Genomic DNA, 14,895 nt, shown 5'->3' with positions numbered 1-14,895 from the left:
GTGTTGTGGTATATTACTATAATATTTTTAATTATGATATTATTCACACAATTATCATGACTACTTATTTCAGATAAAATATATTTAATTTATTATTAATTAACATAATATATATGATAAAAATCTTAACCCTAATAACATTGAGGTGATAAACATTCAGACGTGGGATATTGAACATTAAAATATTATCTAACAATTAATAATAAAAGAGATAGCCCACACCAATTTATAAGGATTAGTAATTTAAGATTTGAATTTAGTGGAAGTACTCAAAATAAAAAATAAAAGAATAAAATATCGTTGATATTTATATAGGAATTCAAAATGAATTTTATAAAATTTTGTTATTTTAATTTTAAATGAGAAAAATATTAGTTGAAATTTCCTATATTTTATTTTATTTATTAAATAACCTATCTAAACCAATAAAATTGTTAATAACTTTGATAACATTTATCCTTCAGAGAAAAATTAATTTGTACATAAAAAAAACATTCTATAAGTTTTGTGTTTATTGATAATATTTTATAGAATATTGAAATTTTGAACTACTTTTGTTTATCATAATTTTTTATATATTTTATTTGATATATTTATCTTAATTTAAGTGTTTGGAATAATTTTTAATAATAAAATTATTTGTTTGATTTATTTTTATCAATATAATCGGACCACCCTAGTATATATAGGGATACTTAAAATTTAAGCTCACCAGAATTATCCACGTCAGCATTTGGTATTTTCTTTCTCATCTCTTTTACTCTTTCTTTCTTAATTAAATTGTTTTCCCTTACCATATATATCTAATATATATTTTCTATAATATATATATATATATAATACAAAATAATAAAATTATTTTAACAATGTGAAGTGGTAAAAGAGTTAAAATGTTCAAATTTCATGTTTAAGACCAGGGTTCGAATCCCCAAACATGTAAATTTAGAATTTCAAGAATATATTATTGACTATAATATAAGGTGACGCATGTTTTAAACAAAGGATACGAGGCATATAGAAGTGTGAGGTCGGAATTAAAGGTTGTTTTGGCAATCATTTGAAAATGTGAGGTCACGAGATGGAGGTCGGGTGGTGGGTGGTTTGTCGAGTGTGATGTCAGAATTAATGGTTTGATTGATGAGCATTTGAATGTGTGAGGTCACGAGATGAAGGTCGAGTGGTGCAAGAAATTCACATGAAATTCAAACGTGAATTAAAAGGTGAAATGTGATCCAAATATATACATTAATTTGAATTAATTAATTTAAAATGCATTGATGACCAATTGATAAAATGTTGTTAATCTCTAGTGTAACGTATATGAGTTTATTATTATTATTAATTGTTTGATAATTTAATATTATTATTAACAATTGAAAAAACCATGTAACTTGAGTTTTGCAAAATAAATGTCTTAATTAATTTTGCAAAGAAATTACCCTTCATTAAGAAAAAATATTTACGCAAATGAAGAGACAACCAATGTCAATTATTGGATCAATTGATGATTTAATGTACAGTTTATTATTTCAACAATGTAAATAAGCATTTTATCCCACACCATCTCATATCTCTTTTTCACTCAGTCCATAATCTCTCTAGAATTTGAAAAGTTTTTTCTTTGTTTTCTTGAGTGTTCTTTAAGTTCTTCATTCAGTCGAGTGTTCTTTGAGTTTTTGGCTCGTCATATTTCCGTTGAAACCCGGTGATTGATTCAGGTATTTTGTAAAGTTCATTGTATAGTAATTCCAGTGCTGAAACACTATTAGATTCGTTGTACATTGGGAGACATCCATCTACGATAAGCTTCAGCACAAGGGGAGATGGTAGAACTGTTTTAAGGGAAATGTGCTAAGCACATGCCTCGAATCAACATTTTATTTGGTGATTTCATTCTTTGTAATATTGTATTATTTTAATTTATTTGTAACATCATTTTATATATATTTTATGTTATTTCAAGACAAGATATCTAACAATCTTAAAACAATCTCATTGTGCTAAACTATTTAGTAGTTTTCGCTATCGAAATTTGTTGTCTTTGATGTTTCAGAAATACGAGATGTGATGTTACAAAAGAAATGATGAACGTTGCTTGAAGGATGAATCCGAATCTAAATTCTTTAAAAGAATTGACAATGAATCTAGTCAAATATGAAGTATAAGTTGTCTCCGGAAAGAAGACAAAAGGTCATAAAAGTAGTACAACGATGAAAGGGTGCATTGGCGCAGTGGTTCAAAGTTTAGACGCAATGGTGCATGGCGGAAGGGAGGTCCCATGTTCGAATCCATTCTAATTTCTTGTATAGAAATTATGAGTTGAATAGGGGTAGTCAATGATTTCTTTATAGAAATTGGACTACCTAAAATGACTTTAGTCATCATTGATATTGAAATCATTCAAATTTATTGTGTATAAATTATGAGATGAATGGGATAGTAAATGATCTTGGTAGAAATCAGACTCGTTAAAATAACTCTATCCATTGATGTTGGAGATGAATGGTGTAGTTAATGATTTCTTTATAGAAATCAGACCCGAGTCTTAACGTGAAAATCATTATAATTTTCTTGTGTAAAAATTATGAGATTAATTGGTTGATAATGATTTTTATAAAATATATATATATATATATAATATGATTTGTCTAAATGACATTAATCATGAATGTTGAAATAATTTCTTATGTAGAAATTATGAAATGAATTGGGTATCCTAAGGATTTCTTATGTAGAAATTTAATTTGTCAACGTAATGTTGTCATTAATATTTTGAGACATTTTAATTTCTTGAGATTAAATAAGTTGTTTGTGTTAGAACTTATTCTAATCATGCATTTAAAGAGACGACTATGGAAATTAGTCTCGGTGAGAATAATTTACTCATATTTGTTTTGAGAGTGCATACTCGCTTCACGTCGATTATTGATCAAAGCATGGCAATGTAAGTGCTTCGATTAAGACATGAAATATATTTGTAGTTATATTTAATTTGATTAGATAATAATAGGATTATTCATGTTCGTTCATAATAAGTATGATCATCTAGTAATTTATATACATATATAAATAAAGATTTATTTTCTATCTATTTTATTATAATAGATAATTTTAAAATTTGTCACAAATTATGTGTTCTTTGATTGACAAAGATTTGTTATAAAATGTTAAAGGTCGTCTAATTAATTAAGAAACGAATAATTGATGACATGAATACTTATTTATATAGTTAGTTAGTTTTCCATTTGATTATAGATAAATGATCAACATTCTAATTAAGTGTAATAATTAATATTCTAATTAATTATCATGTATTTTTTTAAACGTATTTTTAATGATAAATGAAATTGTATATATATTTGTTTAATAATATATGACATATTATTTATTTGATTACGTTTCTATTTATTGACTATATATATTATAGTTGTTTTGTTGTGGTGACTAAAATTAAAGAAGCAATAATATACAATAATATATATGGATATATTAATTTTTGTTTAATATAATATATTTTATATACATTGTTCAATGCATTATTAAGACCTACTTAATTTGATGAGTTTAAAATCAAATAATTACAAGGAAAGACTTGTTTTATTTGAGAATAATGTGGCAAACGTGCCGATATTATGGGATGCAAACGTGCAACCGAAAATAAATGTTTAAGCGACTTCGGTCAAAGATTCTTGAAACATTATGATTTCTTTTGTATAAATCATGTGATACGGTGAATATTTATTTGATTAAATATTTTAATTTCTTTTATAGAAATGAAGTGTTAAAATAAATATTTTAATTGATTAAATATTTTTAATTTCTTATGTAGAGATTATGTAAAGAAAGATTTATAAATGAATAAACATTCTAATCTCTTATATAGAAATTTATGTTTTATTCAATTAAATATTTATAATATAGTTATCTTATTCAATGTATGATAAGTATAACAAAAGAAATTTGTAAAAGAATTGTGTGACAATTTCTTGATTAGAAAATCATTGATTTAAATCATACAAATGTTTGTGATTTAAAAAGGATACCAACACGAATATGGGGGGAAATATTTTTATTGATTATAACACAAAAATAATTGTGTATATTATGATAAATTAAAAGATAATTTATTATTATAGAAATATGTTCTCTATAAAAGATAAAATTGCGCAACTTTACAAAAAGAAATAAAATAAAAAGAAAATGTCTTGTTTAAATTTGTTGAGTTGGTGCTCAAATCGATATTTAAAATTTGAGAATTTTGAAATCAAGAAACGTGTCATATTTTGACATTACTTTCATAAAATTTTTGAATAATCAATCTCTTCAAAAGGATTTTATGAAATAAATTAAAATGAAAGTTTATAAAGTCTTGATATGACTTATAACAAATTTTATAATAATGATATGAAAATTTGATCATACTTTTATTAAAAAGTGGATGTGACAATTATATATATCATGAAGACAATGGAAATTATTTTATTACGTATCTTTTGTACGATATTTTTATCGTTGAAAATTACGATAAAAATGATTAAATCCATTAAGGATATGAATTGTACTACACGAAATATCATGTTGTTATCAAATGATATATTAATATTATTAAATGAAAGATTTTACGTCTAAAAGTGAATATGATTACACTTAGAAGTGTAATCTACGTATGGAAATCTTCTAAGAAACTTATGATGGATAGATTAAACGTTATAATCTATATTTTTGACTTATGTCAAAAAATAAAATATTTTTATGTAAAATATATAATCGTTTACACGAAGACAAAATAGTTCAAAGATATTTTGTCTACTAGTTAGCCAAGTAAACAATATTTTCATAAAAAAAAATAATAAAAAATAAAATAAATGATAAGCATGTACGAATGACTATGCTTCTTATTAGAAGATGTTTCAAGGTTAACTAAGAATGTACCAACAGAAATTTCTAATTATTGTGATAGTAATTTGAAATTGGACAATCTTAGAGTCAAATACAAGTCTAGACATACATGTCTTAGACATAATATTATTAGACTATACTCTCTAATGGATTTATTAAATTTGACTATGTAAGTCAAAGATAACAGTGTGGATCCACTAATCAGATTATTGAATAGAGAGATAGTTTGAAGTCTTTTGAGACATTAGTCTACTATAAGTTGGTATGAAGGAAAACCTAACATATACAAACTAGAGATCCCAAGAACTAGGTTCAATGGGACAACCTAATTGTACTGACTTGGAAAGTTATTGTTGAGGATTAATCCTATAACGAAACAATTTATATTTTGACGAGGATAAGCATATCACTTTTAATGATTCTTTGTGAGCAAAGAGATCACCTATATGAGGGAGAAGTGGGGCCACTTCAAAAGAATTGAACGGCTCAATTTTAGACCCTCTCACGGAACCAGGCGCGTGTTCCATGGCCAAAACGGACACAACCATGAGAGCTTGACATGTATCAGGGAGAATTCTATGTGAAAGTGTGTAATCGTTTACACAAATGGCTGAATAGTTCAAGGACATCGAGTCTACTAATCGGCTAGTAAACTTATATACTTTCATAAGGGAAGGTTCAAAGGGTTACACCTACCTTTCCTATGTAGAATTCAAATGTTGAACCTTTCACCGGGTTAATATTTCAATTTCCATTAATGTGGGGGATTGTTGGAATTTTAAACTAATTCATAAATTCCATTAATGAATGGAAATTAGAATGGGGATAATAAAATTAAATCAAATTCACATGAAATTCAAACGTGAATTAAAGGGTGAAATTTGATCCAAATGTATAAATTAATTTGAATTAATTAATTTAAAATGCCTTGATAACCAATTGACAAAATGTTTGTAATCTTTAGTGTAACGTACATGAGTTTATTATTATTTTTAATTGTTTGATAATTTAATATTATTATTAACAATTGAAAAACCATGTAACGTGAGTATTGCAAAATAAGTGTCTTAATTAATTTTGACAAGTAATTACCCTTCATTAAGAAGAAATATTAAGGCAAACGAAGAGGCAACCAATGTCAGCCGTTGGATCAATTGATGATTTAATGAACAGTTTATTATTTCAACAATGTAAATAGGCATTCTATCCCACACCATCTCATATATCTTTTTCACTCATTCAATAATCTCTCTAAAATTCAAAAAGTTTTTTCTTTGTTTTCTTGAGTGTTCTTCGAGTTCTTCATTCAGTCGAGTGTTCTTCGAGATTTTGGCTCGTTATATTTCCGTTGAAACCTGGTGAATTATTCATGTATTTTGTCAAGTTCGTTGCATAGTGATTCCAGTGCTAAATCACTACTAGATTCGTTGTACCCTGGGAGATAGCCATCTGCGATAAACTCCCGCACAAGGGGAGACGGTGGAAATATTTTATGGGGAATGTGCTAAGCACATTCCTTGAATCAACATTTTATTTGGTGATTTCGTTCTTTGTAATATTGTATTTATTTAATTTATTTTTAATATCATTTTATATATATATTATGTTATTTCAAGACAAGATATCTAATAGAGTACTCCAACCATGAGAATTTTATAAACCAAGCGTATTTAAATTGACGTTGTTGAGTTCCAAATTCAGATTTCAGATACTCTGACAACATAGATTGATATGTCCTCATTTTAATGTAAGTTAGTCCAATTTCATCATCCAATTTCATCATCAATTTCATCATCAATTTCATCATGACGATTTATAGGATGTTGCCACAAATAAATACGTAATCTAGAATCTCATTCAGGGGTAATTTCATCAAACTCAATATTTTGAGATTTAGAAGAAGATTTTAGATTCTCATCCGAAATTACAAAATTTGTTCAATTGGCTCAAATAATTATGAAGCATTATCAATTCTTGGTTTAAAAAAAGATAGAATATTATTTTTTTCTCTTCCTCTCTAAATTTAAAATTAAAAAAGTTATTGAATTTCAAGATTATTAACTTGTATATTGATTAGATACTAAGAAAAATACCATCGGAACATTAATAATATAATAACGATTCACATAAATACAAATGACTATAAAATTGAAATTATACAAACTTGTTGAGAGAATGAATGTTCAGGGTTCGAATCACAAAATATGCAAATTTAAATATTATATATTTCCTTGTTTTTTACACATTGTTTTTTTATTAATACAACATGATTTTCTCATATTAAATTCCTAATCATACACATGTGATCATTTAAAAAAAATGGTTATTGATAATTGAAGTTTGACTCTTATTGAAGATTCCGATTTTTCACATCGTTCATCTTTCAAGCTTGAGATTTTTAGAATTTCATATACTTCTATATGTTCTCGGAGATAAATTTTCAAAACTCTAAGCTTGAGCAAGCTTTTACTCGGGGTGTTTAGTTGAATCGATACGCCTAGCGAAATTGCCCATCGGTGATTTCAAAATCTTGACCATTGTGAGTATAATGTCTTTTTTTACAACTGGGATATATCTGGCCGAATGCCCAATGATGATTTCAAAGACTCAATCTTTATGAAAATTTATATTCATTTTGTTAAATTAGGAAAAGGGGAAAATTGTTAAATGAGGAAAATGAGGAAAATTATTAAATTAGGTTAAAGGGGGGAATTGTTAAATTAAGTTGAATTATGAAAAACATTTTAATTGATTAAAATAAATTTAGGATATTTAAAATGAACACGCATGGTTTTGATGAATGAATAAAACTAAATTCAATAATGTGTTAATGCGCATGTAAAATCAAAGACTCTACTCCAGGAAACTAATCGTACGAAGCTCGTCAGTAGTAGAGTTACCATCAGCTGAAGACTCGCCAACAGTAAAGTTGCCATCAGTTGAAGACTCGCTGGCAGTAGAGTTTCTCAAAGAGTAGAGTTCGTTGGTAGTAGAGTTACCCAAACAGCAGAGTTCGCTGGCAGCAGAGTTGATCAAAAAGTAGAGTTTGCTGGCAGTAGAGTTAATCAAACAACAGAGTTCGCTGGTAGCAGAGTTTGCTGGTAGCAGAGTTTGATGGCCGCAAAGTTTCTCAAATAGCAATGTTCGCTAGCAGCAAAGATCGCCATAAATAGAGTTCGATGGTAGAAGAGTATCTCAAATATTAGAGTCCGCTGGCAGCAAAGTTAATCAAACAACAGAGTTCGTTAATAGCTGAGTTGATCAAATAGTAGAGTTCGATGGCAGTAGAGTTTCTCAAATAGAAAAGTTCGCTAGCAGTAGAGCTCGCCATAAGCAGAGTTCGCTAGAAGCTGAGCTGATCAACAACTGAGTTCTCTATTAGCAGACTAGCTCATCAGTAGAGCTCGTTATTTGTTGAGTTTCACATCAAATGAATGCTTATCAACTAAGTCAAGTAGCTGAGCTATCATAAAATGTAATATGATATAATGTACAACCAGCTCTCTGCTATGACATGCAAAAAGATAAACGAATATTCCATTCCCCTGTGCACTAAAATCCTGTACGTCGGGAATACGACAAACGTATCATTGCCATCTATCGACAAAATGGAATCGACCATTGCCATGCCTCAAGTATAAAAAGGCATCAAAGAACAATGGTGAAGTCTCTTATTCTCGATCTCTCTCTCTCTTGGTTAGCTCTTTTAAAAGTCACTACGTTACGCATACACAAGACAATATACGCTGAGAGACGCTAACATATACGATGGTCACACAAGATAGTTTACTCAATAATCTTTTGTATCATTCGATAATCATTTACTTGTATAAGTTGAACAGATAGTCGTCTGTTCAACAAGGTAGTGTGAGAGTTAGAAGTTCAAACAAACAAGTGTTAATACCTTTGATCTGAATGAGTTTGTGTAGCGTCTATACAAATCAAAGTATTCTATTGGCATCTTTCTGGAAATAGAAGAAGGGGTGTCGTAGGAATTTTTATCACCAAACATCCAAAAAATCTTTTGTTGTTTTTTCATTGCTCCATTCATTCTTATAACTTCTGCTTCAAATCCTGCAAGCATTTTCCGTACTTGAAACCGTTCAAAAGTTTGCTATGATTTGTCCAAGAATAGGTACAGATTTTCAATCCTTAACAGGATTAAAATCGCATTTAAGTGAAAAATAGAACAACTGTATTCAACCCTCCCCCTTTTTCCTGTTGTCTTCGATCCTAACAAGTGGTATCAAAGCAAATTTTATATTCTTAAACTACTGTAGATAACTGAATCATATCTCACCTAAAGAAGATTCCAATGTTCTCAAAGGAGACTATGATGACTGGAAGATCAAAATGTAAGCACATCATGTAGCACAATATGATGACATGTGGTATGTCATCATAGATGATCCCATGAAGATATTAAAGGTTAACAAACACACAAATACAACGGAGGGTTCTCCTCAGATGATGGAGAAACTCAAATACGAGTGGACTGCTGAAGACAAGAGGAAGGTCAACCTCGACAACGTGGCCAAATACATCCTCTACAAAACTTTGGACAAGAACGTGTTCAGAAAGATCAAATCATGTTCCTCTTCTAAAGTGATTTGGGAGAAGCTAACTCAACTGTATGAAGGCAACAACCAATCAAAAGAAAAAAAGCTAATGGTTACCACACAAAAGTTCGACAACATCAGGATGCGCTTAGGTGAGACTATTACAAAGTTCGACGAAAGATTCAGCAGCATAGTCATTGAACTCTTAACCCTGGGAAAGGTATATAACAACAGGGAAGTTGTTATCAAAGCTATGAAAGCTTTGCCAGAGAATGGGATATCTAAACGATGGCTATGAGAGAATCCAAAGACCTCAAAAAGATCGAACCGTATGATCTTTTTTCTGATCTGAAGGTGTGTGAGTTTGAGATCAACTCAAAGAATGAGGAGAAGTCGTCCACCTCTATCACAACACAAACATTTGTGACTGCTGAAGAGCCACTTGCTTCGACATCTGTCAAGTCTGCTGAACAGATGAACAACGATGCAATGTCATTATTTGTCACAAAGTTTGGCAAATTCATGAGGAAGAATCATTCTAACTCTAATCTTAACAAAAATAATTATAAAAATGAGTCTAATTCTAATTTGAAATTTTTTAATTATGATAGACCAGGTCACTTCATGGTTGATTGCAAGAAACACAGAAGGTATGACAAGAAGCCATTCGAGAGGAAGTACAAAGAGGTTCGTAGATCTTCTAGGAACAAGAAGGAACAAAAGGCTTTGCTTTGCTGAGGAAAGAAAGAGCAAATGGGCTAAAAGTGATTCCAATGAGAGCTCCTCAAGTGAAAGTGAGGAAGAAAAAATATCAAATTCCTCATGGAAGATGACAACGAGGTATTTGATTTCACCCCTTATGAATTCACAAGAAATGATTTAATTATTGCACTCAATGACATGATTATTAAGTACAAGAAACTATTAGATCTTTTTAACGAAATAAATTTGAAAAACAAATCTAATAATACAAGTTTCTCAACTCAAAATAATGAACCAGAAGTTTAAAAAAAATGAATGAGCTATCAGCTGAGAATGAGAAGCTCAAAGAAACAGTTCAGAGTTTATTTGTTGAAAATCAAAGAATAAAGTATGTGGTTAGTTCATGGACTAAGTCTGAAAATGCTTGCAAGTAATTTGATGAGCAGTAAAGGCCTACCGGATGCAAATCTAGTATGGGATTTGTTGTAGGCAATCCAACTAAGTCCTACAACAAATTAAACCCGATAAAAGACAAACTTAATTTCATAATTTTTGTCAAGGGAAATTCAACTGACATTCAAACTAAACAAAACTGTAATAATTTAACTCTTAAAGATGAAATTAAATATGTTAAGCCAAATGACCAAAAGTCAAATTGGCTTATGCCCAAAAACAGAGAAGGCAACTAGTTTAGTAAGCATGAACTTGACAGAAAGCCAAGAACTTTTTTTATCAAAAATTATTTTCTAAAATTAACGGATCATCAACAAGCAGAAAAAAATCCTCCAAGTCTAAAACATACACATTATTAAGGACAGTATATGGGAGATCCATAAAAATAACTAAGGTATGGATTCCTAATGGACTAATTAACCATGGACCCAAATAAACATGGGTACCAAAGCTGTCAATGTTTATATGTGCAGGTAAAATAGGACAGCAGCTTGGAACATTCAGTATGGTATCTGAACAACGGATTCTCCAGGCATATGACAGAAAACAACTAGTTGCTGACGGACATATCAAAGTGTACTAGAGAAATAATCACTTTCGTTGATAACTCGAAAGGTAAAACTGTGGGTAAGAGTAATATTGTTCACGGTAATTTTACTATTAATAATGTATTATTGGTAGAAAATTTATGTTACAATTTAATTAACATAAGTCAAATGTGCGATAATGGACACATAGTAGAATTTCACAAGCATGCATGTATTGTTAGAGATCAGCAGGGGAACACCCTACTAACATGATGTAGAGTAGGAAACTCATATAAAATGGTTTGGAAGAATAAGTCTTCTGATTCCGTATGGACATGAGACGATATACGATGAGAGACGCTAACATACACGACGATCACACAAGATAGTTTACTCGATAATCTTTTATATCATTCGATAATCATTTTACTTGTGTAAGTTGAACAAATAGTCGTCTATTGAATAAGATAGTGTGTTGAGTCAATTTAAATAAACTTAGGAAATAAGTTTATTTAAATCAACATTGTTCTAATTATGAGCTGACATTATTTAGATGATGTGAGTTGTAATTAAAATAAAACTTAGTTATGCACAAGCAAAGCTGAAGAACTTAATTTAAATTTATAAACGAATAAGACTAAATTGTGAAATCATCTTTGTGTAGGTACAAATCTAAAGAAGACGATATAGTTAGACGCGGTCTAATTCCTGTAGACGTGGTCTAAAGGAAAACACAGTTAGACGTGATCTAAAGGAAAGCGTAGTTAAACGTGGTCTAACTCCTTTTGATTTAGTCTAAAGGGAAGCATAGTTAGACGTGGTTTAAAGAAAAGCGTAGTTAAACGTGGTCTAACTCCTTTAGACGTGGTCTAAAGGAATCGTAGTTAGACGTGGTCTAACTCCTTTAGACGTGGTCTAAAGGGAAATATAGTTAGACGTCGTCTAACTAGACGTGGCCTAAAATGAAGCATAGTTAGACGTCGTCTAACTTCTTTAGATTTGGTCTAAATGGAAGCGCAGTTAGACGTGGTCTAAATCCTTTAGACCTGGTCTAAAGGGAAGCGTAGTTAGACGCCGTCTAACTCCTTTACACGTGGTCTAAAGGTAAGCGTAGTTAGACGTCGTCTAACTCCTTTAGACGTGGTCTAAAGGGAAGCACAGTTAGACGCCGTATAACTCCTTTAGACGTGGTCTAAAGGGAAGTATAGTTAGACGTCGCCTAACTCCTTTAAAAGTGGTCTAAAGGGAAGCACAGTTAGATGCGGTTTAACTCCTTTAGACGTGGTCTACAGGGAAGCGTAGTTAGACGATGTCTAACTCATTTAGACGTCCGTAGGAGCGTCTAACTTCGTACTCATTTATCTCATCTTTAGTTACCGTTTTCAATAGTCTAACAAGCCAGATGATCCCAACAAATGAGAGATTTACACGTACATGTTTATCACTCAAATTGCCCACATTGTATCTCTCTAGTACAAGACAATTTTAGAGGATATTCGGCGCACTACCTGTATGGTATCGCCACGATCCCAATGCTTAGAGTTTGTTTTACTCTCGTATTGTTAGCGGCCGTCCAACAAAAAGAGGACACGTGTCCACAAAGAATATTTGACCGTTGGTGTACTTCAAGTATAAATTTCTACTCAAGGACAACGGGCGAACCACTTGAAGAAATCATTTGTTTACATACTTGATCTACCATCTGATTGTCCAATCTCTCTAAAAGCTCAAGAGCAAATTACTTACTGTCTAGCTGTGATCATATTGTAATTCATATATTATCTTTTTTATGTGAAATCTCAGTGTTGTAAATTGAATAGAGGTTGTTATGTTCAATAAAGAGTTAGTTAGAAGTTCAGAAGTAGACAGTTGTTAAGCCTTGTGGTTTCTAACTGGGTTTATGTAGTGTGTTTTATACCAACCAAAGCCTTTTAGTGGATATCCTTCCGGTTGTGAAAGAAGGGATGACGTATAAGTTTTATCTCGAACATCCATAAAACTCACTGTGTTCTTTACTTTCCACTATTTTCTTTCATTTATCTAAAGATTCAAATCCAACAAACGGTTCCGCACTTGAACTTGTTCAAGAGTTTGTTAAGATTTGCAAAGAATGAAAAAGGTTTGAACTTCTAACAGATTTAAAACTGAATTAAAGTCATAAGTTTCACAATAGTCAGACCTCAGTCTCTATTGTCAACATTATCAGATCCAAAATTATGTCTATGGCTGCCACCAATAAGGTTCCTATGTTTAGTAAGGAGAACTACAACGGATGGAAAGTGAGAGTGCAAACTCATTTATCTGCTATAGATGATGACATGTGGTTTGTCATCACTGATGATCCGATAAAGATCGAGAAGCCAAAATCTGAATGAACTAGTGAAAATAAGAGGAAGAACAACCTCGACAACATGGCTAAAGACATCCTCTACAAGACTATGGATGATAACATGTTCAACAAGATCATCACATGCCTCACTTCCAAAGAAATTTGAGAGAAGCTAACTCAACTGTATGAGGGCAATGAGTAAACCAAAGAAAACAAACTTATGGTTGCCTCATAGAAGTTTGATAACTTCAAGATGCGTCCTGGAGAGACGTTGAATGAGTTCGATGAGAGATTCAGTAAAATCATCACTACTCTATCCACTTTGGGAAATACTTACATCAATAGAGAGGTTGCGATTAAAGTCATGCGTTCTTTGCCTATAGAATGGGATATTAAGACGATGGCAATGAGGGAATCTAAAGACTTCAACAAGATAGAGCTTTATGATTTACTAGTCAGTCTGAAGGCCTATGAGTTTGAGATGAACTCTAGGAACGAATAGGAGCATTCCATATCCGTCATCTCTACCAAGGCATTAGTGACTATTGAAGAGCCACCTGCTCCCACGGCTGTGAAGACTACTGAAGAGCATATCAGCAGCGATACCATGGGTCTCTTTGTGAAGAAATTCGGTAAATTCATCAAGAAGAGTAATCATAACTCAAGATCTTCAAATAATAACAATGAAGATAAGAGTAACTATAAGGCTAACTTGAAATGTTTTAAATTTGATAGGACACTTCATGGAGGAATGCAGGAAACCAAAGCGAGATGACAAGAAGAACTAGAAGGAGTTGAAGGCTTTCATGGCTGCTGATAGCAAGGCTAAATGGGCCCAAAGTGACTCAGATCATTCATCATCCAGCGACATCGATGATGAATAAGTCACATGCTTCACGGTAGAAGAAGAATCTGAGGTATTAACTTCTCCTCTGAAGAGTTCACATGAGATTAATTAACTACTACACTTAATGACATGGTCATTGAGTACAAGAAGTTGTCATACTCTTGTAATGAAATGAGAATGAAATATGAAATTGATAACTCTTCTTCATCTCAAACTTCTGAACCAAAAGATTTTGAAAAGAAAGTGGTTGAGCTCTCATCAAAGAATGAAAAGCTCAAGGAAAAGGTCCAACACTATTTTATGAAAACCGACTTTTGACTTATGTGGTAAGTTCCTGGACAAGGTCTAGAGATTCAATCAGACAACAAATAAGTATGATGAGGCCTTCTGAATGCAAATCCAGTTTAGGATTTTACAATGCCATCCTAGACCAGTCATCAAAGAAGTTAAACCCAAATAAAGACAAGCTTAAGACTATAAGCTTTGTCAGGGGTAGTTTAACTGATAAAGGGACTAATCCAAGCTGTGAGGACTTAATATTAAAGGATGAGATTATGTATGTAAATCCAACTGAAAGTT

General features: G+C 31.1%; 1 protein-coding gene across 1 annotated transcript; it reads left to right on the top strand.

The window, feature by feature from the left end:
• The first annotated feature begins 9,285 nt into the window (after window positions 1-9,285).
• LOC124935046 lies at window positions 9,286-9,756 on the top strand. Its single transcript, XM_047475513.1, has one exon. The coding sequence runs from the start codon at window positions 9,286-9,288 to the stop codon at window positions 9,754-9,756; it is 471 nt and encodes a 156-aa protein (XP_047331469.1).
• Window positions 9,757-14,895: the final 5,139 nt, after the last annotated feature.

This window comes from Impatiens glandulifera, chromosome 4, assembly GCF_907164915.1.
Source record: "Impatiens glandulifera chromosome 4, dImpGla2.1, whole genome shotgun sequence".
NCBI classification, from domain to species: domain Eukaryota; kingdom Viridiplantae; phylum Streptophyta; class Magnoliopsida; order Ericales; family Balsaminaceae; genus Impatiens; species Impatiens glandulifera.
This window is presented reverse-complemented; position numbering and strand designations above follow the sequence as displayed.